The sequence below is a fragment of the Salvelinus alpinus genome, chromosome 2 (genome assembly GCF_045679555.1).
Source record: "Salvelinus alpinus chromosome 2, SLU_Salpinus.1, whole genome shotgun sequence".
Lineage (NCBI taxonomy): Eukaryota > Metazoa > Chordata > Actinopteri > Salmoniformes > Salmonidae > Salvelinus > Salvelinus alpinus.
In genome coordinates this window covers 73,443,155-73,466,252 of record NC_092087.1, presented here as the reverse complement: position 1 = coordinate 73,466,252, position 23,098 = coordinate 73,443,155, and the positions used below count along the sequence as shown (strand labels likewise).

Genomic DNA, 23,098 nt, shown 5'->3' with positions numbered 1-23,098 from the left:
CTTGGATTATATGGTGTTATTTACTTTGGTATCATGTTGGGAGTGCAGAAGGGCGACGCTTTGAGATGATACACGTCATGAAAGATAGTTGACGTCAATGACACTGGGGTGAAGTGATGATTTTAGTGAAGGAGAATGTCTGAGAGAATCATTATGTTACAACGCCCCTGAAGGAAATGAGAGACTAAACTTTAAGAGCTTATTTTGCGTACTGGTGGCACTTCAATCAAAGGCATTAATGTTCAAATAATATGTGGTCACATAAGGCCTATGCTGCCACTTTAAAGTGCTACGATATAATGTTTTGTGATAAGAGACAACTAGGTCTACACATATGAAATCAGACCAGGACACCACAGATATTCGAAACTGTCAAGTAAATGTTTTGTTTTTTCTAATATTTAATGTATTTTTTAAAAGTTGTTAATTGTTTGTTTTTTCCTTTACTTTGTGGAAGGTATTTGATGGCAAATGCCAAATATTTCATATTTGTTATAAAGATTAATAGGCTTTATTTAAAAATACATCTAAATCAATATTCATTGCATTGTCTTTTTTACCTGATCGTTTGTATTTTTGTTTTTAATTCCTCATTGTTCATTTGACTATTTTAATTTCAATGTTGCTCGATGTGTATTCTTTCTGTGGAAATATGATCATTTTCAAAAACATTTTCGAAATACTGCCCCTCTTATCACCCGATCAAGTTATGTTTGTTCTCTTCTTCCAAGAAATGAAACCGTCTTTAATGTCAGTGGTTGTGCCTCATTCCTGCAGCTATGCACTGGACTATGAAAAATATTTCGAGGACAACTGGTTAAGTGGAGTTAACCGTTCCCTTTTCTCCCCGAGGTAGCTTCCTTTTTGATCCCGCCGAGGCTGGCGCCTTCCACAACACAACTTGTCTGGCTTATTAAATAGTTTGACCTGAAAAAAAAACGCCTGTTGCTTCTCAACCGAGCCTATTGTAAACTTTAAAAAAGTCCATGACAGCCTTTAAATTGGCGTAATGCTGTGTGACAAACAGTCATAGCAAATCGATTTATTTCTCCATTATGTCTGTTCATAAATGGTTATATGACTTTTAATATTCTAATGAGTTTCAATTTATTTGTATATTTGTGTATATCCTTATTTTTTGTCCTTTCTCATATTTTATTTTAGCCTATTTAATACTTTAGAAGGATTCCTTTATAACCTTGCATTCTTCTGTATCTTATCACAACGTTCTCGGGTGCGAAATTAATTAATTAAAAGGTTCCAATAAGTGCTCAACTAATGGATGTAAATACTCATGAGGCCTCCCCACTGGTTAATTGCGCTAAAATTGGTCTACTTTGTGTTCCGCGGAGACAAAAAAACCCTTGAGCTATCAATGCACCAGCTCCGCACGGGGTCTGTATGATTAAAACTTCTTGTTGCTTTCAAAGGGCCTCTTGATGTCTCTTGGAAGGCAGAGGGCCAATGGGGACGGAGGAAAGGAAGGTTGGGAACGTCACGAGGCCGTGTTGAGACGATGATTGGACGGCGCGGAGAGGGGAACACTTACTGCCCTTTTATAGACGACCCCATCTAGTGAGTTGAGCTACTGGGCAATATTCTGACAGCGAGGACAGCACCACGCTATACTCTCGCACGCGATTCGATTTTCCTGAGCTGGCCAGGCGGAGGTGTATGGCCCCGTACCCCTTTGAGATGAATCCCGTTGGCCTACCGGGGTCTCCGTCCCACGAGATTAAACTCCACCAGAAAGAAGTGTCGGATACGGAGTGTGAGGAACTTCAACCCAAAGATATGACAACCGACAAAGGATACAAAAGTAAGACGAGCAGTCTTCCATTCAGCGTCGAATCATTGATTTCCAAGAAAACAACCTGCAGGACTTACTATTCTTCTCCCTCCTCGGATTCGGGTCTCGTTCAACCGAAGCCTGTGGCGGCGGCGGTGCAGATCACCGAACAGTTTTCTCCAAGGACTTTTTACGTTGAGAGGAAAGTTTCCCCGGAAAGCTCGCAGAGCGTGTCGGACTGTCAGAATGACGACAATCAAGAATTTTGTGAGAAAGACCAGAGCACTTGGTTCCAGACTTCATCTTTCTCGACTCCCCCTCGTAAGTCCCTGCTAATTAGGCCAACTATTCCCTATTGTTTGTCTATTATAATAATAATATATAGTAGTAGTTTTTCTATTATTAGTCTATTATTGATTTATTAGATCGTTATTACCTCACATAGTAGATCATTATAAACCTACCTTACATATGTTGTCATCACTGTGGTCGTGCCTGTCTATCCAAAAATCTATAGAATTTGACTCGAAATGTCCCTATATCAGTCTAATAATACAATGTTATTTCAGAGTAGCCTGATAGGTCTAAACTGTGCACCATTAGACAAACTTTGTCATAGGCCTATTTTGGAATTGGGAAATTGGTAGGCCTATCCATTAAAAGCCACGGTGTAGTAATAAACCTTATGCCAATGTCCTTAAATGTATACGTTGTTTGGTGAGACTAATTGGGAAGAAAAAAACGTTTTATTGTCACATAGGCGCAGTGAAATGTGTTGTTTTAAAGGGTCAGCAGTCCTTGAGTTTTTCATTTAATAACAATACATTTTAATTTATTTGTCCCCCCAGGAAGCTTAAGTCCACCTCCATGTCCTTTAAGGAAACATAAAAACAACCGAAAACCTCGAACGCCCTTCACTACCTCCCAGCTGCTCGCTCTGGAAAGGAAGTTCCGACAAAAGCAGTACCTCTCCATTGCAGAGCGAGCCGAATTCTCCAACTCCCTCAATTTGACCGAGACCCAGGTCAAAATCTGGTTCCAAAACAGAAGGGCTAAAGCCAAGAGACTTCAGGAGGCCGAGTTGGAAAAGTACAAACTGGCGTCGAAACCCATGCTACCTGCCTTTGCTCTGCCATTCCCCCTGGGAGCGCACATGGGCTCTCCATCTCTCTACGGACATTCTAACGCCTACCCCAGGCCCACTTTACCTGTTCCGGGACTCTTCGGTGGACCTGTCACCTATGGAATGTATTATTTGTCTTGACCTAGATTGTGTATTTACATTTGAGAGAAAATTATGTCATTTGTATGTCTTCAAACATGGTTGCAACACTTAACTTTACCCCCTGTTTGAAACATGGATATTTTTCCAGAAAGGCAACATTTCCCAGAAAGCCCATAGGCCTATATTTGTCTACGCGACAGAGATCATTTTTAGATATATGTTGTATACGCTCATTAAAGTCAAATAGGCCAATACTTGTGGGATATGTTCTCATGCCTAGACATGCTTAGCCAAATGTTGGCCACATTGTTGATTGAAAGATGGTGATTGCAAGATCATTTTATATCAAAGGCCTGTAGGCCTTATTTTGTATATTTCTGATAGCGATTTCTGATGGTTGAGCAATTATCAATGTTCAAGTTGTTAATGCACGTGAGGCCTTAAAAACACAACCCGTTTGCCACTTGCAGCGTGTGTAATTGATCACTAGACCTATACATTTTTGTATCCATTTCGATTATACTCAAAGGGGGGGAATTAACATTAAGTTTATGTAATTTAACAGGCCTAGACAACGGTAATATCCTCGTGCATAATATATAGCCCTGTGCGCCATGCAACGAACAAGTACTTAAAACAGCCTTATTGAAAGTGCCTTAAAATATCAACTAGGCCTATTTTTAGCTCTCGAAAAGCTTACTTGAACTGTAAAATGTCTGTCATTTGTTTCATTTGTTCAATATTGACGATTTTTCACATTCAATTGTACGTGCATACAATTATGGAAAATCATGACCAACAGGATTATGCATGTGTACATTTGCCGCATTTCTTTCCAGTTGCAAGCTCTGTAAATCCGGTTTCTTTTCATGGAGTGAAATATTACTTTAGAAAACAAATGTGCATAAACAATTTGTACTTTTTTACTATGAGAGGACTTAAGACCAATTACAAATGGGATATTTGTATGATATAAAATTGATTTTATTTTCAAGAAATATAAATAATATCATTGTAAATAGTGTTCACGTGTCCTGCAACTCTGATGGAAGAAGACGCAGGAATATTGATATTTATTAAATATCTCTGTATCTGTACTGTGTACATACATGGTCTTATTTTAATTATTCACTTATACCTGTAAAAACTGAGCTCAGTAAATAAACATTATAATTTAAACTTCTGTTGAAATGCTTTTGTCTCGGTCAATGAACACTGATTACACCACACGGTGAACATCAAGATTGAAAGGGAAAATTGTCTTGACAGGAACCAATGTAGGCCTACATTTTCTCCTCATTTTCTCTTCATTTGAAATGTGAGAACAATTTCTAAATTCAAGGTTCAGTATTTAGCCTCCACCTATTTTGAATAACATTTGTATAATTCGTTCATCTATGACGACTGAAATGGTAAATTGCTGCAACAAAAACTGCAAAATTTTTCTTGATACTTGCCATGTTTAAACGAACAATATCCTTAGGCTATATATGTTTCTTAACAATGTAATAGTTGTGCGAATTAGGCCTACTTTGACAAGAAAAACGGAAATTATAGGCTACCTTCACAAGACTAGACTTGCGCGGCTGTTGTAATATGCCCATCACTACCACTAATAGCCGTACTCCTATGATAACCATGTATTAAAATGTTAATAATAATTATAATCATACGCTTTCATAAGATTTTTCCTTGATATATTGTTTTATTTGTGTCTTGTGGCCATTTGATAAACTAAACGGTAGTTGAAACTACCAATGACGTTTGGATGCTATGATTGTTTTATTAATCTCTGTCATATTAAACACAATAACAGTAGATTTCAACCAGTATTATTCAATATATTTCTTAATTGCACATTAACCGTTGTATCATCAATGACCAAGCATTTCGTATAGGCCTACTCAACAAGTGATGACGTGCCTTCATTTCTCCCATGGTGGTTTAGGCAACAGTTTTGGAATGATATTGCATTTTTCACCACCAAGTAGCCTAGGGAACAATAGCGAAATTGGGAGGATGTTCAGTATTTTCGAAATATGACAATCTCCAAGAAACCCGTCGTGATTTGAGTGGTGCGCAAGGGTCCTCGTGTTGGAACCACTTCACACTCCAACACGGTAGTGGGCGATATACACTCATTTGTTTCCCGACCAATGGATGCACCAAAGAAATAGAAGCACTTCCACAGTTGCGCAGTGTGGGTAAACACATGGACGTGTATGAGGTATTTTGTCAATTCAAGTATCGTAAATAAAACGTTTTTGCAGCAATGTAATTTATGAAAATATTATACCATGCAACGTGTGCTTGTCCTGCACGGCATATAATTATTATTGTTACCTTTTCCACACGTAGGCGTTCGTCTGAAATCTCATGTGTTTGCATTCCGACCTTGGCTGTAATATTGGTGCTAACAACTTGCAAGGTTGTCGAACGTTTAGTTTGCAGAGTTAGCATTGAAAATGCAGTTTTATATTAGTGCTTGCAATGATTAAACAGCGTTTTGCTCACCTGCAGAAGAAAAGTACAAGCGTTGGCATGCTTGTATAATTCAAGACATGTGACTGTTTCAAGTGTCACCACATTGTTTCTTGACAGCAGTACAGAAATGGCAGCTTAGCAAACCCAATACCAATACCCAACTGAATCCATCATGTGTCTTGGCATTTCTCCTGGGTAAATCCATTTGAATCCAGTCACTTTGACAGCATCCCTTGATTTAACAAAACTTTCCATACATGTTTGTCCATGGAAGAATTGGTCAGAAAGTGAGTTTTTGGACCTCAATGTCAAAACATTCAGGAGATAAAGGTGCTCAAAGTTGACTCCTTTTGCATACCCTACCATACCATGAGACATCCATGTCTTCATCACTGGAAAAGATAAACGGTTGAGTTTAATATAATTTAAAAGCTTGTAAACAGGGTTGTCAAAAGGATTTAAAAAAAAAAAAAAAAAAACATTTTAATCTTTAACGTCAATTATCTAAAAAACTAATTAACTCTGATATTTGTCATATTCCCATATGTTGTAGCTTAGACCCTACTTTACATCATCTGATGTTTTTGTGTTGTGCCGGCCATTGTTTGAGACACAGCATGCTCTTGAATACAGGGTGGGTGTCATTTCAATCATAGAAATAGAATGGACCTATCCCTTCACACCAGGGTTTTCCCAAACTAGGTCAGGCTAGTCATGTTTTGGAGGACGCGTGACTCGACCTTTCGCCTTTGCCGAGCCCGTTGGGGAGTTGCAGCTATGAGACAAGATAGTAATCACGAAATTGGGGAGAAAAAAAATTGGGTAAAAATAAATAAATTGTACTCCCATTTTAGTACATTTATCAGCTAAAGCATGACACCCACCCTGTATTCAAGAGCATGTTTTGTCTCAATCGATGGCGGGCACAACACTAAAACCTCAGATGATGTAACAGGCTCTAAGCTACAACATATTAAAATATGAATGGGTCTGAGTTACATCCATTTTTGGACTTATAAATTAATGATATTTACCCATTGATCCTTGAAGAATATAACTTATAAATGCCTCATGAGCTTAGTTCAACTGTTGTACCCTTTCAGAACCCAAAATATTAGCTTGGTTTACTGCATTTAGGCAAGAGAGAATGTATCCTGTTTGGTTGCAAACACAAAGTGAGAAAATCTTCCAACTTCTCAGTCAAGTGTAATGGTGTAGCGGTGAAGGAAAGATGCTATGTTACATACTTGGGATGTTAACTGGACCAACACATGACAGGTGAACTAATGGTTCTGAAGGTCATTGTGAAGGTTTACTCCAGGACAAAGTTTTTTGGCAAGAGTAGCCAAGTTCCTGGATACAGAGACTATGAGGACCCTGACAACATCTCCGATCCAGTGCCACTATGACTATGCTTGTATCTTATGGTTCAAGCTTCAAACGGCCCAAAACAAACTAATGAAAATTATACTCAAGCTCAGCTCTAGGATGCACATTGGTCCTAATCGTTTCAGGAAACTGAACTGGCTTCCGGTTTATCTCTGGGTGGTGCAGATCAAACTGTTGATGGTTTTTAAAGTTATACATTGGACTAGTAACCGAAAGGTATCAAGATCGAATCCCCGAGCTGACAAGGTACACATCTGTCGTTCTGCCCCTGAACAAGGCAGTTAACCCACTGTTCCTAGGCTGTCATTGAAAATAAGAATTTGTTCTTAACTGATTTGCCTAGTTAAATAAAGGTAAAATAAAAAATACATGACCATGCCCCCAGTTACGTGTCTGGTTATTTTACTTTCATTAGATGACCTCTATACCAGGCAGTGTGTCGGAGGAAGAGGAAGGCCCTAAAAATTGTCAAAGACTCCAGCCACCCTAGTCGTAAACTGTTCTCTCTGCTACCGCACGGCAAGCGGTACCGGAGCTCCAAGTCTAGGTCCAAATAGCTTCTTATATAAGACTCCTGAACAGCTAATCAAATGGCTACCCGGACTATTTTCATCCCCCCCTTTACGCTGCTGCTACTCTCTGTTTATTATCTATGCATAGTCACTCTAACTCTACCTGTATGTACATATTACCTCAATTACCTCGACTAACATGTGCCCCCAGTACATACCGGTACGCCCTGTAGATAGCCTCTCTACTGTTATTTTACTGCTGCTCTTTAATTATTTGTTATTTGTTTTTTACTTAACACTTATTTTTCTTAAAACTACATTGTTGGTTAAGGGGTGATGAGTAAGCATTTCACTGTAAGGGCTACACCTGTTGTATTCGGCGCATGTGACAAATACAATTTGAATTGATTTGACTCTCATAGCCATCACACCAAAGCCAATGTTGCCAATATCAGACCGCTGCGATATAGGAGCATATCTGGAAAAAGCAATTTCCTTAACACTGGTGCAGAGGAATGGAATGGTGTACCAAACCATATAATATCAATTCCTACGTTAGGGACTTTTAAGGTTAACCTTAAGAAATGGTTTATGGGCAAAATGCTTTAAAACTGCACAGGCTTAAAGAAAGTATAATAGTTTTCAATGAACGTTACATGGTCATCTATTTTATTCCTTTTACATTTTCGTCCCTATTTATGAGATGTATTTTGTTTCCATGTTATAATCTTGTGTATATTTTGTTTTCATGTATTTTCATGAGGACCACAATGGAAATACGTTTAAACTTTTTGTGTCATCCTCGGTGATTTTAAATGGCATGGTACTGTATCTACATGTGTGGTTGTTTTGTGTTTTAAAATGGTCAAATAAATCAATGGGAAAATATGTGTGGAAGGTCTCGTTCAAATCACAAGGGGTGCGGGCAAAAAGTCAAATGGATTTACCCTCCTTTGGTGCTTGCTACTCTTTGTTATTATCTATGCATAGCCACTTTAATAACTCTACCTACATGTATATAATTACCTCAACACCGGTGCCCCCGCACATTGACACATTGACTCTGTACTGCCCCGCTATTGTTATTTACTGCTGCTCTTTAATTATTTGTTATTCTTATCTCTTACTTTTTGTTTGTATTTTCTTAAAACTGCATTGTTGGATAAGGGCTTGTAAGTAAGCATTTCACTGTTGTATTCGGCGCATGTGACAAATAACATTTGATTTGATTTGAAGATGCGTAGCGATGCCATCTCTGCCAAGTCAGTGGCACTCATTTACCAAATACTTTCATCAAATACAATCTTTGACAAAGAATATCAACTCCCGCAATTATACACTTTATACATGATCTAATAACAATATTTAATTTATTAGCAATATTGGACCAATGGGGCAATGGACTCGTGTATCTGTTCCATTATGGCTGTGAGCGCACAGTCAACGCCATTGAGGCCATCTCCATTTTGAAGTTGTCCATTCTCTTCTACTACCACTATGAGTTGGTAAACAAGCTGAATGGGTGCATACTGCCACCTGGATGTGTTGTTTGAACAGGTATAAAGCCAAGGTTGGCGATGTATACTCATGTTTGCTAATGAGTATAATTCATGGGCTGGTTCCTCTTGATGCCCCAGGTGGAATTATGTGAGCCTTCCTTAACCCATAGGATGTTCCACCCAGTTAACTCCTTCAAAATGTTGAAAGTCCTCAATGGTGCTGCCCAGGCTAAAACAGGATTTTGAGCACTAGAGTCCTCTATCTCTATGGGCAGTGCATGGTCAGGAAAAACGCATAGCCCTAATGTTAGAAATATTTTACATTATTTGACTCTGTTCATCTCTGAAATGTGTGTCTGTCCGGGCATTTTGCTCTGAGGTAATGGTATCTTCTTATCCCTCAGAATAAAAATACAGTTACCTACTTGGAGGCATCCAAGGCCCACATTGTTCATTATTCAACAGAGGTACCCATCCAATACATGCATAGAGTAGAAGACTCACTCTCACTGACACACACACGCTGCAAACTGGAGTATGGAGTAAGTCCATACTGTCCTCACTGTTCTACCTCTCCCTGTCTTCTCAGCTGGAGAAGTGGGGGGGCAGGACCGAGTTTTAGAAACGCTCTCCTAACCTGCCACGTTAATTATCCTAACCTGCTGTGTAATACTACCTAACCTGTTACGAAATGTCACTTCTGCTTGTCAAAACCGGCAGCCTGCTTTGAGAACAGTGTGAGTTTCCACTAATGCGATACACATGTCAAAGATATGTTCCAGGTAGAATATCCCAGATAATAAACGCTATGGTGTACTGACACGTTTGTACCACTGGGTGGCAGTATATGCATGTATTTGGCTGCAGGTTGAATGTGGCACCTAGACTCACCTACCTAAATTCAGCAAAAAAAGAAATGTCCCTTTTTCAGGACCCTGTCTTTCAAAGATAATTCGTAAAAATCCAAATAACTTCACAGATCTTCATTGTAAAGGGTTTAAACACTGTTTCCCATGATTGTTCAATGAACCATAAACAATTAATGAACATGCACCTGTGGAACGGTCGTTCAGACACTAACAGCTTACAGAGGGTAGGCAATTAAGGTCACAGTTATGAAAACTTAGGACACTAAAGAGACCTTTCTACTGACTCTGAAAAACACCAAAAGAAAGATGCCCAGGGTCCATGCTCATCTGCGTGAACATGCCTAATTAGGCATGCTGCAAGGAGGCATGAGGACTACAGATGTGGCCAGGGCAATAAATTGCAATGTCCGTACTGTGAGACGCCTAAGACAGGGAGACAGGACAAACAGCTGATTGTCCTCGCAGTGGCAGACCACGTGTAACAACACCTGCACAGGATTGGTACATCCGAACATCAAAATCTAGACAAAAAAGAAACGCACACCTATTTAGGCGAGGTGCTGGCTAGCGGAGTAGAAAACTTGAAAATAAAGGAGTGTCGCACACTCTAGGAGCTCAGATGCAAAAATGTAATATCCAACGTTTCGACAGCCAAGCTGTCTTCATCAGGGTATAATCACAAACACTGCGGGATGACTCGTTTATAGTGTCAAAAGATACACAGGTGTCTGTAATCATGGCCAAGAGTGGCCTAATCATCCGAACATCACACCTGCGGGACAGGTACAAGATGGCAACAACAACTGCCTGAGTTACACCAGGAACGCACAATCCCTCCATCAGTGCTCAGACTGTCCGCAATAGGCTGAGAGAGGCTGGACTGAGGGCTTGTAGGCCTGTTGTAAGGCAGGTCCTCACCAGACATCGCCGGCAACAACGTCGCGTATGGACACAAACCCACCGTCGCTGGACCAGACAGGACTGGCAAAAAGTGCTCTTCACTGACAAGTTGTGGTTTTGCCTCACCAGGGGTGGTGGTCGGATTCACGTTTATCATCGAAGGAATGAGCTTTAAACCGAGGCCTGTACTCTGGAGCGGGATCGTTTGAGGTGCAGGGTTCGTCATGGTCTGGGGCTGTGTGTCACAGCATCATCGGACTGAGCTTGTTGTCATTGCAGGCAATCTCAACGCTGTGCGTTACAGGGAAGACATCCTCCTCCCTCATGTGATACCCTTCCTGCAGGCTCATCCTGACATGACCCTCCAGCATGACAATGCCACCAGCCATACTGCTCGTTGTGTGTGTGATTTCCTGCAAGACAGGAATGCCAGTGTTCTGCCATGGCCAGTGAAGAGCCCGGATCTCAATCCCATTGAGCACGTCTGGGATCTGTTGGATCGGAGGGTGAGGGCTAGGGCCCTTCCCCCCAGAAATGTCCGGAAACTTGCAGGTGCCTTGGTGGGAGAGTGGGGTAACATCTCACAGCAAGAACTGGCAAATCTGGTGCAGTCCATGAGGAGGAGATGCACTGCAGTACTTAATGCAGCTGGTGGCCACACCAGATACTGACTGTTACTTTTGATTTTGACCCCCCCTTTGTTCAGGGACACATTATTCAATTTCTGTGGAACTTGTTCAGTTTATGTCTCAATCTTATGTTCACACAAATATTTACACATGTTAAGTTTGCTGAACATAAACACAGTTGACAGCGAGAGGACATTTCTTTTTTTGCTGAGTTTAGTTACCTCGGCTCACGGCACACTTTTCATACTTGCACTAATGTATGAAATGAGTATTGTGAATGATTTAAGTGTTGTTTGTCGTTAGCTGAATTTATTTATGTCAATGCTGAATTACTGTATGGATTACATTTTAGTAATTTAGCAGACACTCTTATCCAGAGTGACTTACAATTAGTGCCTTCATTTTAAGATAGCTAGGTGAGACAACACATCAATCGTATAATGTTCATTTTCCCTCAACAAAGTATTAATTAGCAAAGTCAGTGCTAGCGGGAAAAGAGAAGTGCCTTTTTGGGGAGGGGTGGGGGGGGGGAGGTTCAGACAGTTTCGAAAGATGGGCAGGGACTTTGCTGTCCTGACTTTAGGGGGAAGCTTGTTTCACCATTGGGGTGCCAGGACAGAAGAGCTTTGACTGGGCTGAGCGGGAGCTGCCCTCCTGTAGAGGTGGGAGGTTCAAGAGACCAGAGGTGGCAGAACGGAGTGCTCGGTTTAGGATGTAGGGTTTGAGCATAGCCTGAAGGAAAGGAGGTGCAGTTCCCCTTGCTGCTCCGTAGGCAAGCATCAGGACCTTGAAGATTATATGAGCTTTGACTTGAAGCCAATGGAGTATATGGCGGAGCGGGGCGACATGGCAGAACTTAGGAAGGTTGAACACCAGGCGGACTGCGCCCTTCTGGATAAGTTTCAGGGGTTTGATGGCACAAGCGGGGAGCTCAGCCAAGCAGAGTTGCAGCAGTCTAGATGGGAGATGACAAGTGCCTGGATTGGGACCTGCGCCGCTTCCTGTGTGAGGAAAGGTCGTACTCTATGGATGTTGTAGAGCATGAAACTGCAGGAACGAGTCACTGCTTTGATGTTTGCAGAGAACGACAGGATGTTGTCCAGGGTCACGCCAAAGTTCTTTGCACTCCTGGAGGGGAACACTGTGGATTTGTCAACCGTGATGGAGAGGTCTTGAAGCGGACAAGCCTTTCCCGGGAGGAAGAGCAGCTCTGTTTTGACGAGGTTGAGCTTGAGGTGGTGGGCCGACATCCAAGGTGAGATGTCTGCCAGGCACACAGACATGCGTGTCGCCACCTGTGTGTCAGAAGGGGGGGAGAAGAGTAGTTGAGTGTCATCCGCATAGCAATGATAGGAGAGACCATGTGAGGACCGAGTGACTTGGTTTACAGAGAAAAGAGGAGATGGCCTAGCGTTTTGGCTGTGGCATTGCCCTAGTTATAGGGCCTTTAAACCATAACAATAGTGATTGAATCAATCATCCCTCATACAATACTAAATACTGATGAGCACTGAGGAATATCATTATATTTTATAAATTGTTGCCTTATCTTTTCTATCTAATATACATCTTGGTAGATGTCTGAAGATTCTGATTAAAAAACTGACACAAAACGTTTATTTAATATTATAATGATGGCACCTGTAGAAAGTTGGCAATGTCATGGGCTACATACCCAGTTGATCGAGATGTATTGTCATTCGTTTGTAGTCAGGTTCAATGATCCATCATAAATATTTTATTAGCAGCTAAAGTGAGTGTTCAGTTATCAAGATGAATTTACTAAAATCATGCATGATAATAAACTTTGTACAGTACATTTTTGATTTGTTGTCTCTTGTTACTGGTTAGTGTAATCGTCAGTCATATACACCTCGCCAATCACAGGTCTATTTGTAGCGTCCCCTTTTCAACCTTGCAGTTCGATTGGCTACTTCTCTCATATCTATCTAAAGGTAGGCGGGCTATGTTAAAACATTTCATCCCTGGATGCAGATTGGATTAGATATCCACAATATCAGATTTGGATTGGCCTGCGGCTCGTGTAGAATAAAATAGGAGGAGTTATGATACAGATAATTTCCGCTATTGGTGTTATTTGACAGTACTGTAAAGATTGACAAGAAACACGCAGTTCAGGTAAGGGCGGTTATCGTTTTATTCACTTGACAGGTCGATAAATATCATGAAATTGCTAGTGGGAGGTATGTCTAGCTGCATACATTGACATATGTATGAGTCTTTGTGTTAGAGTGTGTCACCAATGTCCAGATAGTGCGCGAGCATGTCAATCAATAAGCACTGTCCCTGCGGAGGTCAAAATACAGCATCTTTGCATTAACCAGATTCTGGTGGCTTTTCTACACGGGCCGACTTGGTGAAATTCGAAAGCGACCCTATTTGTACATTAAATTTGATTTTTTTTCTCAACGGCTGGTTGGTCTCATCGTAAACAACGATCTAACGTTAGCTGTTTTGTGTGTTGACATCATCGGTCATCATAAGCCAATGCTAACTAGAGGGGACTATAGTTAACGGCTAGCTAGCGAGGTGTATGATGCTTGCCTGCTGTTTCAAAGCGTGTCAACTTAGCTAGCTACTGTAACTAGGCTACTGAATGTTGAGGTGTAGAGGCACACATTGTAACCGTTAGCTATGTACCTAGCTAACTAACGTTAGCTACAAAATAATGAGATTACTTCATTGAGTTCAAGTTTCTAATGGGCTTTCCAGTTGGCTAAGTCATAGTTCATGTACTTTCTGTCATTGCTGTACTGCCCAACTACCATGCCACAGTAACGATGCCATCCTTATTTGCAATAAAACATTTCCAAGCCAAATCAGTAAGCCATGTATTGTTGTATAGTTATCTGAAACTAAACACGCAAAAAGGGCAAGACCAATTAATTTGAGCAAGCTAGTAGGCCTAGCCTATTTTCCAGTCCATAGTCCCCACAGTAGTTTGTCTGTTCTCTGGGGTCTGACAGGCCCCAGTAGAAACAACATGCTATAGGCTGTTGTTGTTGCTGTTAATCCCTGGCTCAGAATGTGCAGTGTACGTAAATAAAACGAGCTTGGTTGTGCTATTATTGCTCCTGGTGTGAGAGGGAGAGGAGGAGGAATGATGAGAGAGGGAAAGGGAGTTAGTCCATGCCTGGCCTAGGGACATCAACACTGGCAGCATTGTTTTATGAGGACAATGGGAATAGCCACCAAGCTATATGGAGGTGTTACTGGAGAGTGTGAGAGAGACAGTTCTAGTGTCTGCTCTGCTAGAGGAGATTTGTAACATTTACTGTTTTCACTGACTGATCTTATTACTCTGTAATAATTCTGCTAGCCTTGTAGTAGTAGAGCGCAATGAATGCAATAGAGTTAGCATAGACCTAGGTGTTACACAATAGTATATACAACGACACTTAATGTTCACTGAGATGGCATGAAGGGACACGGCAACTCGTTCTTGGGATCATTGGACACGCAGTACTTTGTTTGCCTGATGGATTGTCTTTTATCCTTCGAGAGCAAATTCTTTCCACGACCAAAGCCTGGCACTGCAACTGTGAGTGAGGGGCAGGGAAAATGTCATGATGAGCAAATGGAAACGTATATGTTTTCCTTTTCTATATGATTACCCTGGGCCTCCTTGTTGTCTATACAGCACAGCCCAACAGAGCATGTGATGTTTCCAGAGCCAGACAGTACTGCTTGGCTGGGTGGAATCATGGCTAGGCCTAGTTTACCATGGTATTTCATTAAAGTGAGCATTTATAAACATAGGGATATTCAGTAGTTTGGGTACTTAAAGTTTTGCTTCAGCAGTTGGTTAAGTGAGTCAAACACATGAATGGTGGAGGATGAGAGTGTAGTAGAGAAAGTGAGGTAGTATTATCTACCTCACTTGCTTTGGCAATGTTAACACATGTTTCCCATGCCAATAAAGCCCCTTGAATTGAATTGAATTGAAAGAATAGACCTTGACACTACTCATCCTGTTTCAGGTCTGTTTGTGACAGGCTATGCAATATGACAGTCCACTGTCAGCCACTCTCGGATTTGATTTCATCCAATGCAGCTCTTGGATCATCCAATGCAGCTCTCGGGGGTGGCAGATAGCCTAGTGGTTAGAGCGTTGGACTAGTAACCGGAAGGTTGCAAGATCGAATCCCCGAGCTGACAAGGTACAAAACTGTCGTTCTGCCCCTGAACAAGGCAGTTAACCCACTGTTCCTAGGCCGTCATTGAAAATAATTTGTTCTTAACTGACTTGCCTAGTTAAATAAAGGTCAAAAAAATAATAATTGGCCTCTGGTTCCTAGACCATGATGTCATGGATTATCCCTTTAGCTGGGGTTCAAAAGTACATACAGAGCATTTGGAAAGTATTCAGATTCCTTCACCTTTTCCACATTTTGTTGTGTTACAGCCTTATTCTAAAATGATGAGATTTGATTTTTTATCCATCTACACACAATACCCCATAATGACAAAGCAAAACAGGTTTTTAAAAATTAGTATTCAGACCCTTTACTCTGTAATTTGTTGAAGCCGCTTTGGCAAGTCTAGCTACAAGCTTGGCACACCTGTATTTGGGGAGTTTCTCCCATTCTTCTCTGCAGATCCTCTGAAGCTCTGTCAGGTTGGATGGGGAGCGTTTCTGCACAGTTATTTCCAAGTCTCTCCAGAGATGTTAGATCGGGTTCAAGTCTGGGTTCTGGCTGGGTCACTCAAGGACATTGAGACTTGTCCCAAAGCCAACCCCGCATTGTCTTGGCTGTGTGCTTAAGGTTGTTGTCCTGTTTGAAGGTGAACCTTCACCCCAGTCTGAGGTCCTGAGCGCTCTGGAGCAGGTTTTCATCAAGTATCTCTCTGTACTTTGCTCCATTCATCTTTTCCTCAAACCTGACTAGTCTCTCAGTGCCTGCAGTTCAAAAACATCCCCAAAGCATGATGATGATGATGCCACCACCATGCTTCACCATAGGAATGGTGCCAGGTTTCCTCCAGATGTGACGCTTGGCATTTAGGCCAAAATGTTCAATCTCGGTTTCATCAGACCAGAGAATCTTGTTTCTCATGGTCTGAGAGTCCTTTAGTTGCCTTTTGGCAAACTCTAAGCAGGCTTTCATGTGCCTTTTACTGAGGAGTGACTTCCGTCTGGCTACTCTACCATACAAGCCTGATTGGTGGAGTGCTGCAGAGATGGGAGAACCTTCCAGAAGGCCAACTATCTCCACAGAGGAACTCTGGAGCTCTGTCAGTGACCATCAGGTTCTTGGTCACCTCCCTGACCAAGGCCCTTCTCCCCTGTTTGCTCAGTTTGGCCTCATGGCTTGGTTTTTCCTCTGACATGCACTGTCATCTGTGGGACATTTTATATAGACAGGTGTGTGACTTTCCAAATCATGTCCAATCAATTGAATTTACCACAGGTGGACTCCAATCAAGTTGCAGAAAAATCTCAAGGATGATCACTGGAAACAGGATGAACCTGAGCTCAACATTTTTCACCCGCTGTGTCATTATGGGGTATTATGTGTAGATTGAGGATTTCTTAAAATTTGATCTATTTTAGAATAAAACTGTAACGTAACAACATGTGGAAAAGGGGAAGGGAATGCACTGAACTTTCCCAATGCACTGTAGTAGGCCTTAACCATATCACATTAGCTTGTATGGCTAAATATCTTTCTGTTTGCCTAGCTAGGGTATGTTTGATCAGTTTCAGTGGGAGTCAATGGAGGTTTGAATACAAAGCTAGCTGCTTGTTTGTCTGTGCTCAGCGTGTAGCCTGTAAAGACTTTGTTTGTTTTGCATACTTGCATTTGTTTGTGTCAACAAATGGGTTGAGAGAGGGAGGGATGGAGAGAGGAGAGATGAAGGGAACAGATGGGGGTGGAGTTTCATTGGTCAGGGCTAGGCCTAAATCCCAGGAGTAGTAACCCAAATAGGGCTGGGGGGGTAAACCCTCTTAGAGGACCAGCCCTCAGGGAGATGGTAGGGGGGGGGGGGGGGGGGTAGTCCAATGTCAACTGGGCACGGTAGGATTGTCTCTCTCTGGATCATGTGTTCCAAATTGCCTGTGTGTCATTGGAGCACTGTTATTATCTTTCTGTTTGGGACTGGGAGAGGATCATGTTGCCAGTTTCAGTGGGGGAGGGGAACGGATGGGGATTGGCTGAGAGGCTCTGCTGTTTATGCATAAACACATATACAGTATGTATCTATAAACAGCAGTACCTCTCAGAAACCTGGATGGGTGACTTTCCCAAACTTCCCGGGTTTTCCAGGAGTATTCTGGAATTCCTGCTTGTTGCCTCCTGCTTCAGGGACTTTTCCAACCTGGGATTTCTGGAAAACCTGGACATTTTAGGAAAGTAACCAGAATTTTGCAACCCTAAACCTGGACAACCTTTACAAAGAGCAATGAGTCATAATTGCATACTAGATAGTATTGAGAATAATTTTGTTAGTCATTGCTCTTCGTAAAAGTCCAGGTTTCTCTTCCATGCTACTAAAAAGCTATTTGCTTTACTACTTGTGTGTGAGACGTAAACATGTCTAATGCCAACATCCTGTTTTGTCTCCTTAGAGGCCGTTGATGGACCAGCCTGGTGAAGAGGCGGGGTTAGAATGGGACAGAGCACCTCGGAACAAGAGGGCCAAGAACATGCAGATGCCCCTCTGGAAGTAAGAACACACAAAATCCTGTCCTCTACCACTTACTCTGGCCCCATTGACCTCACCAACTACTACAGTACCGCTCCCACAGAGAGAGTGTGTGAGGGGATACCTAGTCAGTTGCACAACTGTATTAATTCAACCAAAATGTCTTCTGCAGTATGTACAGTATCCACCATCTGTCAGACCATAACCAACTTCTCATCAATAACTGCAGCTGAGTCCTTTTCTCTTTCGTCTCTTCTCCTGATCAAGCACTGACCGCCCTTCTCTTCCAGCTCAGTCACTGATTGGCTGAGCGCCAGAGTACTAAAAGCCCATTGGCCTTGCCCCATTGTGATACACTATCTGATTGGTCATGTGACCAGTGGTCAACTCAGCCATCCCCTTCTCTCTCTCACACACACACTTTCTATTGCAGCAACACTATATAAGCTTATCTCTGAGCTAGGATCTCCACTCCTTCAATGAGTCATATAGGGCCTAGTCTTAATCAGCGATGGGATTAGAACAGGGAAGGTCCTTTTGGCAGAACATCACTCAAGTTCTACGATATCCTTCTGTAGAAAAGAGTCCTATTGATTTAAAGTTAAAGTGACCTCAAAAGACAAGAGACTCTCACTGTAATCTCTCTGCTATGGTCCCCAACTGTGTGGTTGTGTATGGCATAGGAGTTAGACATCTCTCTTGGCTCTCTCTCTCACTCGTTCCTTCGCTGTCTCTTGTATGCTCTCTCAAGTTTCCTCATTCCCTTTTTATCTGTCTAATTTGCTCTGTCTCTTGTTCGCACGCACGCTACAGCCAGCTGATCACAGCCTAATCAGATTGCATCACGTCTCAATGAGATCTGTGTTATTGTCTGGTGCAGCAGAGTAAAGAAGTAGCAGTCACTTTTCCTATTATTGGTCTCAGAGCCAGGCTGACATGGGTGCAAGGCAACTTAACCAATATTGACAGAAGGCAATTAGGCTTACTGTATAATAATAATAATGATCATCATCAAAGGTATTGGTTGAGAGTTATGTTGTCCCATATATTTATACGGAGCTATTTGAGTTAAGCTGGGTAAAGAAGGGAAGGAGGAATGAACAAGTGGGTTGGGGTGCTGGCAAAAGAGGATGTTGATGATAAATAGTTAGGCCAAACTAAACACATTGGGTGACCGGATGTGTTTTAAAAGCCTCTCTGGAAGTTGTCAGACCTGATTCAACCCAGATGAAACATTATTACTTCATCATTCCTCCTTCTCCTCTGCCATTCCTTTCCCTGGGCATGGCAAATCCCAAAGCCTGAATTCCTTTACACGTCAGTTATTTAACTCGGTAACAGAACTTTCCCAGCTCTGGAAAAAGTTCCCTGTCTACATAGTATATAGGCTATTTTATACGGTTGTTCACTTCTCTTTTTTTTGTCTACCAACAGGAAGGTTTTAATAACATCAAGGCGTTTGTGGAGGAAGAACTACAGACGAGCATGGTTCGTTCATATGTTGTGGTCTGGTGTGCAGTGTTTCATTCCATGAAGTCGTTCTAATTATGCTTTAATCAGCGGCTGCACACCTCTCTCTCCCTCTGTCCGTCTCTCTCTACATCTCTCTCCCTCTGTCCGTCTCTCTCTACCTCTCTCTCCCTCTGTCCGTCTCTCTCTACCTCTCTCTCCCTCTGTCCGTCTCTCTCTACATCTCTCTCCCTCTGTCCGTCTCTCTCTACCTCTCTCTCCCTCTGTCCGTCTCTCTCTACATCTCTCTCCCTCTGTCCGTCTCTCTCTACCTCTCTCTCCCTCTGTCCGTCTCTCTCTACATCTCTCTCCCTCTGTCCGTCTCTCTCTACATCTCTCTCCCTCTGTCCGTCTCTCTCTACCTCTCTCTCCCTCTGTCCGTCTCTCTCTACCTCTCTCTCCCTCTGTCCGTCTCTCTCTACCTCTCTCTCCCTCTGTCCGTCTCTCTCTACCTCTCTCTCCCTCTGTCCGTCTCTCTCTACCTCTCTCTCCCTCTGTCCGTCTCTCTCTACATCTCTCTCCCTCTGTCCGTCTCTCTCTACATCTCTCTCCCTCTGTCCGTCTCTCTCTACATCTCTCTCCCTCTGTCCGTCTCTCTCTACATCTCTCTCCCTCTGTCCGTCTCTCTCTACATCTCTCTCCCTCTGTCCGTCTCTCTCTACATCTCTCTCCCTCTGTCCGTCTCTCTCTACATCTCTCTCCCTCTGTCCGTCTCTCTCTACCTCTCTCTCCCTCTGTCCGTCTCTCTCTACATCTCTCTCCCTCTGTCCGTCTCTCTCTACATCTCTCTCCCTCTGTCCGTCTCTCTCTACATCTCTCTCCCTCTGTCCGTCTCTCTCTACATCTCTCTCCCTCTGTCCGTCTCTCTCTACATCTCTCTCCCTCTGTCCGTCTCTCTACATCTCTGTCCGTCTCTCTCTACATCTCTGTCCCTCTGTCTGTCTCTCTCTACCTCTCTCTCCCTCTGTCCGTCTCTCTACATCTCTGTCCGTCTCTCTCTACATCTCTGTCCCTCTGTCTGTCTCTCTCTACCTCTCTCTCCCTCTGTCTGTCTCTCTACATCTCTGTCCGTCTCTCTACATCTCTGTCCGTCTCTCTCTACATCTCTGTCCCTCTGTCTGTCTCTCTACATCTCTGTCCGTCTCTCTACATCTCTGTCCGTCTCTCTCTACATCTCTGTCCGTCTCTCTCTACATCTCTGTCCGTCTCTCTCTACATCTCTGTCCGTCTCTCTACATCTCTGTCCGTCTCTCTACATCTCTGTCCCTCTGTCTGTCTCTCTACATCTCTGTCCGTCTCTCTACATCTCTGTCCGTCTCTCTCTACATCTCTGTCCGTCTCTCTACATCTCTGTCCGTCTCTCTACATCTCTGTCCGTCTCTCTCTACATCTCTGTCCCTCTGTCTGTCTCTCTACATCTCTGTCCGTCTCTCTACATCTCTGTCCGTCTCTCTCTACATCTCTGTCCCTCTGTCCGTCTCTCTCTACATCTCTCTCCCTCTGTCCGTCTCTCTCTACCTCTCTCTCCCTCTGTCCGTCTCTCTCTACCTCTCTCTCCCTCTGTCCGTCTCTCTCTACCTCTCTCCCTCTGTCTGTCTCTCTCTACCTCTCTCTCCCTCTGTCTGTCTCTCTACATCTCTGTCCGTCTCTCTACATCTCTGTCCGTCTCTCTACATCTCTCTCCCTCTGTCTGTCTCTCTACATCTCTGTCCGTCTCTCTACATCTCTGTCCGTCTCTCTACATCTCTGTCCGTCTGTCTGTCTCTCTACATCTCTGTCCGTCTCTCTACATCTCTGTCCGTCTCTCTACATCTCTCTCCCTCTGTCTGTCTCTCTACATCTCTGTCCGTCTCTCTACATCTCTGTCCGTCTCTCTACATCTCTGTCCGTCTGTCTGTCTCTCTACATCTCTGTCTGTCTCTCTACATCTCTGTCCGTCTCTCTACATCTCTGTCCGTCTCTCTACATCTCTGTCCGTCTGTCTGTCTCTCTACATCTCTGTCCGTCTCTCTACATCTCTGTCCGTCTCTCTCTACATCTCTGTCCCTCTGTCTGTCTCTCTACATCTCTGTCCGTCTCTCTACATCTCTGTCCGTCTCTCTCTACATCTCTGTCCGTCTCTCTCTACATCTCTGTCCGTCTCTCTCTACATCTCTGTCCGTCTCTCTACATCTCTGTCCGTCTCTCTACATCTCTGTCCCTCTGTCTGTCTCTCTACATCTCTGTCCGTCTCTCTACATCTCTGTCCGTCTCTCTCTACATCTCTGTCCGTCTCTCTACATCTCTGTCCGTCTCTCTCTACATCTCTCTCCCTCTGTCTGTCTCTCTACATCTCTGTCCGTCTCTCTACATCTCTGTCCGTCTCTCTCTACATCTCTGTCCCTCTGTCTGTCTCTCTACATCTCTGTCCGTCTCTCTACATCTCTGTCCGTCTCTCTCTACATCTCTGTCCCTCTGTCTGTCTCTTTACATCTCTGTCCGTCTCTCTACATCTCTGTCCGTCTCTCTCTACATCTCTGTCCCTCTGTCCGTCTCTCTCTACATCTCTCTCCCTCTGTCCGTCTCTCTCTACCTCTCTCTCCCTCTGTCCGTCTCTCTCTACATCTCTCTCCCTCTGTCCGTCTCTCTCTACATCTCTCTCCCTCTGTCCGTCTCTCTCTACATCTCTCTCCCTCTGTCCGTCTCTCTCTACATCTCTCTCCCTCTGTCCGTCTCTCTCTACATCTCTCTCCCTCTGTCCGTCTCTCTCTACATCTCTCTCCCTCTGTCCGTCTCTCTCTACATCTCTCTCCCTCTGTCCGTCTCTCTCTACATCTCTCTCCCTCTGTCCGTCTCTCTCTACATCTCTCTCCCTCTGTCCGTCTCTCTCTACATCTCTCTCCCTCTGTCCGTCTCTCTCTACATCTCTCTCCCTCTGTCCGTCTCTCTCTACATCTCTCTCCCTCTGTCCGTCTCTCTCTACATCTCTCTCCCTCTGTCCGTCTCTCTCTACATCTCTCTCCCTCTGTCCGTCTCTCTCTACATCTCTCTCCCTCTGTCCGTCTCTCTCTACATCTCTCTCCCTCTGTCCGTCTCTCTCTACATCTCTCTCCCTCTGTCCGTCTCTCTCTACATCTCTCTCCCTCTGTCCGTCTCTCTCTACATCTCTCTCCCTCTGTCCGTCTCTCTCTACCTCTCTCTCCCTCTGTCCGTCTCTCTCTACATCTCTCTCCCTCTGTCCGTCTCTCTCTACATCTCTCTCCCTCTGTCCGTCTCTCTACATCTCTGTCCGTCTCTCTCTACATCTCTGTCCCTCTGTCTGTCTCTCTCTACCTCTCTCTCCCTCTGTCTGTCTCTCTACATCTCTGTCCGTCTCTCTACATCTCTGTCCGTCTCTCTACATCTCTCTCCCTCTGTCTGTCTCTCTACATCTCTGTCCCTCTGTCCGTCTCTCTCTACCTCTCTCTCCCTCTGTCCGTCTCTCTCTACATCTCTCTCCCTCTGTCCGTCTCTCTCTACATCTCTCTCCCTCTGTCCGTCTCTCTACATCTCTGTCCGTCTCTCTACATCTCTCTCCCTCTGTCTGTCTCTCTACATCTCTCTCCCTCTGTCCGTCTCTCTCTACCTCTCTCTCCCTCTGTCCGT

The 23,098-nt window shown here is 43.4% G+C and overlaps 2 protein-coding genes across 4 annotated transcripts in view; both read left to right on the top strand.

Moving 5' to 3' along the window:
• The first annotated feature begins 1,588 nt into the window (after window positions 1–1,588).
• Window positions 1,589–4,197, top strand: LOC139567731 (homeobox protein MSH-C-like). The gene is made up of 2 exons (XM_071389189.1): window positions 1,589–2,110; window positions 2,638–4,197. The coding sequence occupies exons 1-2, from the start codon at window positions 1,675–1,677 to the stop codon at window positions 3,051–3,053; spliced, it is 852 nt and encodes a 283-aa protein (XP_071245290.1). The 5' UTR covers window positions 1,589–1,674; the 3' UTR covers window positions 3,054–4,197.
• Window positions 4,198–13,309: 9,112 nt separating this feature from the next.
• LOC139567730 (patatin-like phospholipase domain-containing protein 6) overlaps window positions 13,310–23,098 on the top strand; it is a 40,644-nt gene continuing 30,855 nt past the window's right edge. For all 3 annotated transcript variants that reach the window (XM_071389187.1, XM_071389188.1, XM_071389186.1), the window contains exons 1-3: window positions 13,310–13,435; window positions 17,889–17,986; window positions 19,400–19,453. In XM_071389187.1, the coding sequence (XP_071245288.1) occupies window positions 17,930–17,986; window positions 19,400–19,453 (111 nt within the window). In that variant the 5' untranslated portion in view covers window positions 13,310–13,435; window positions 17,889–17,929. The remainder of the gene's footprint in view (window positions 13,436–17,888; window positions 17,987–19,399; window positions 19,454–23,098) is intronic.

Coding starts and splice junctions, on each gene's coding strand:
- LOC139567731 (XM_071389189.1), top strand. CDS start 1,675: ATGGCCCCGTACCCCTTTGAGATGAATCCCGTTGGCCTACCGGGGTCT. Junction 2,111..2,637: donor ATCTTTCTCGACTCCCCCTC/GTAAGTCCCTGC, acceptor TTGTCCCCCCAG/GAAGCTTAAGTCCACCTCCA.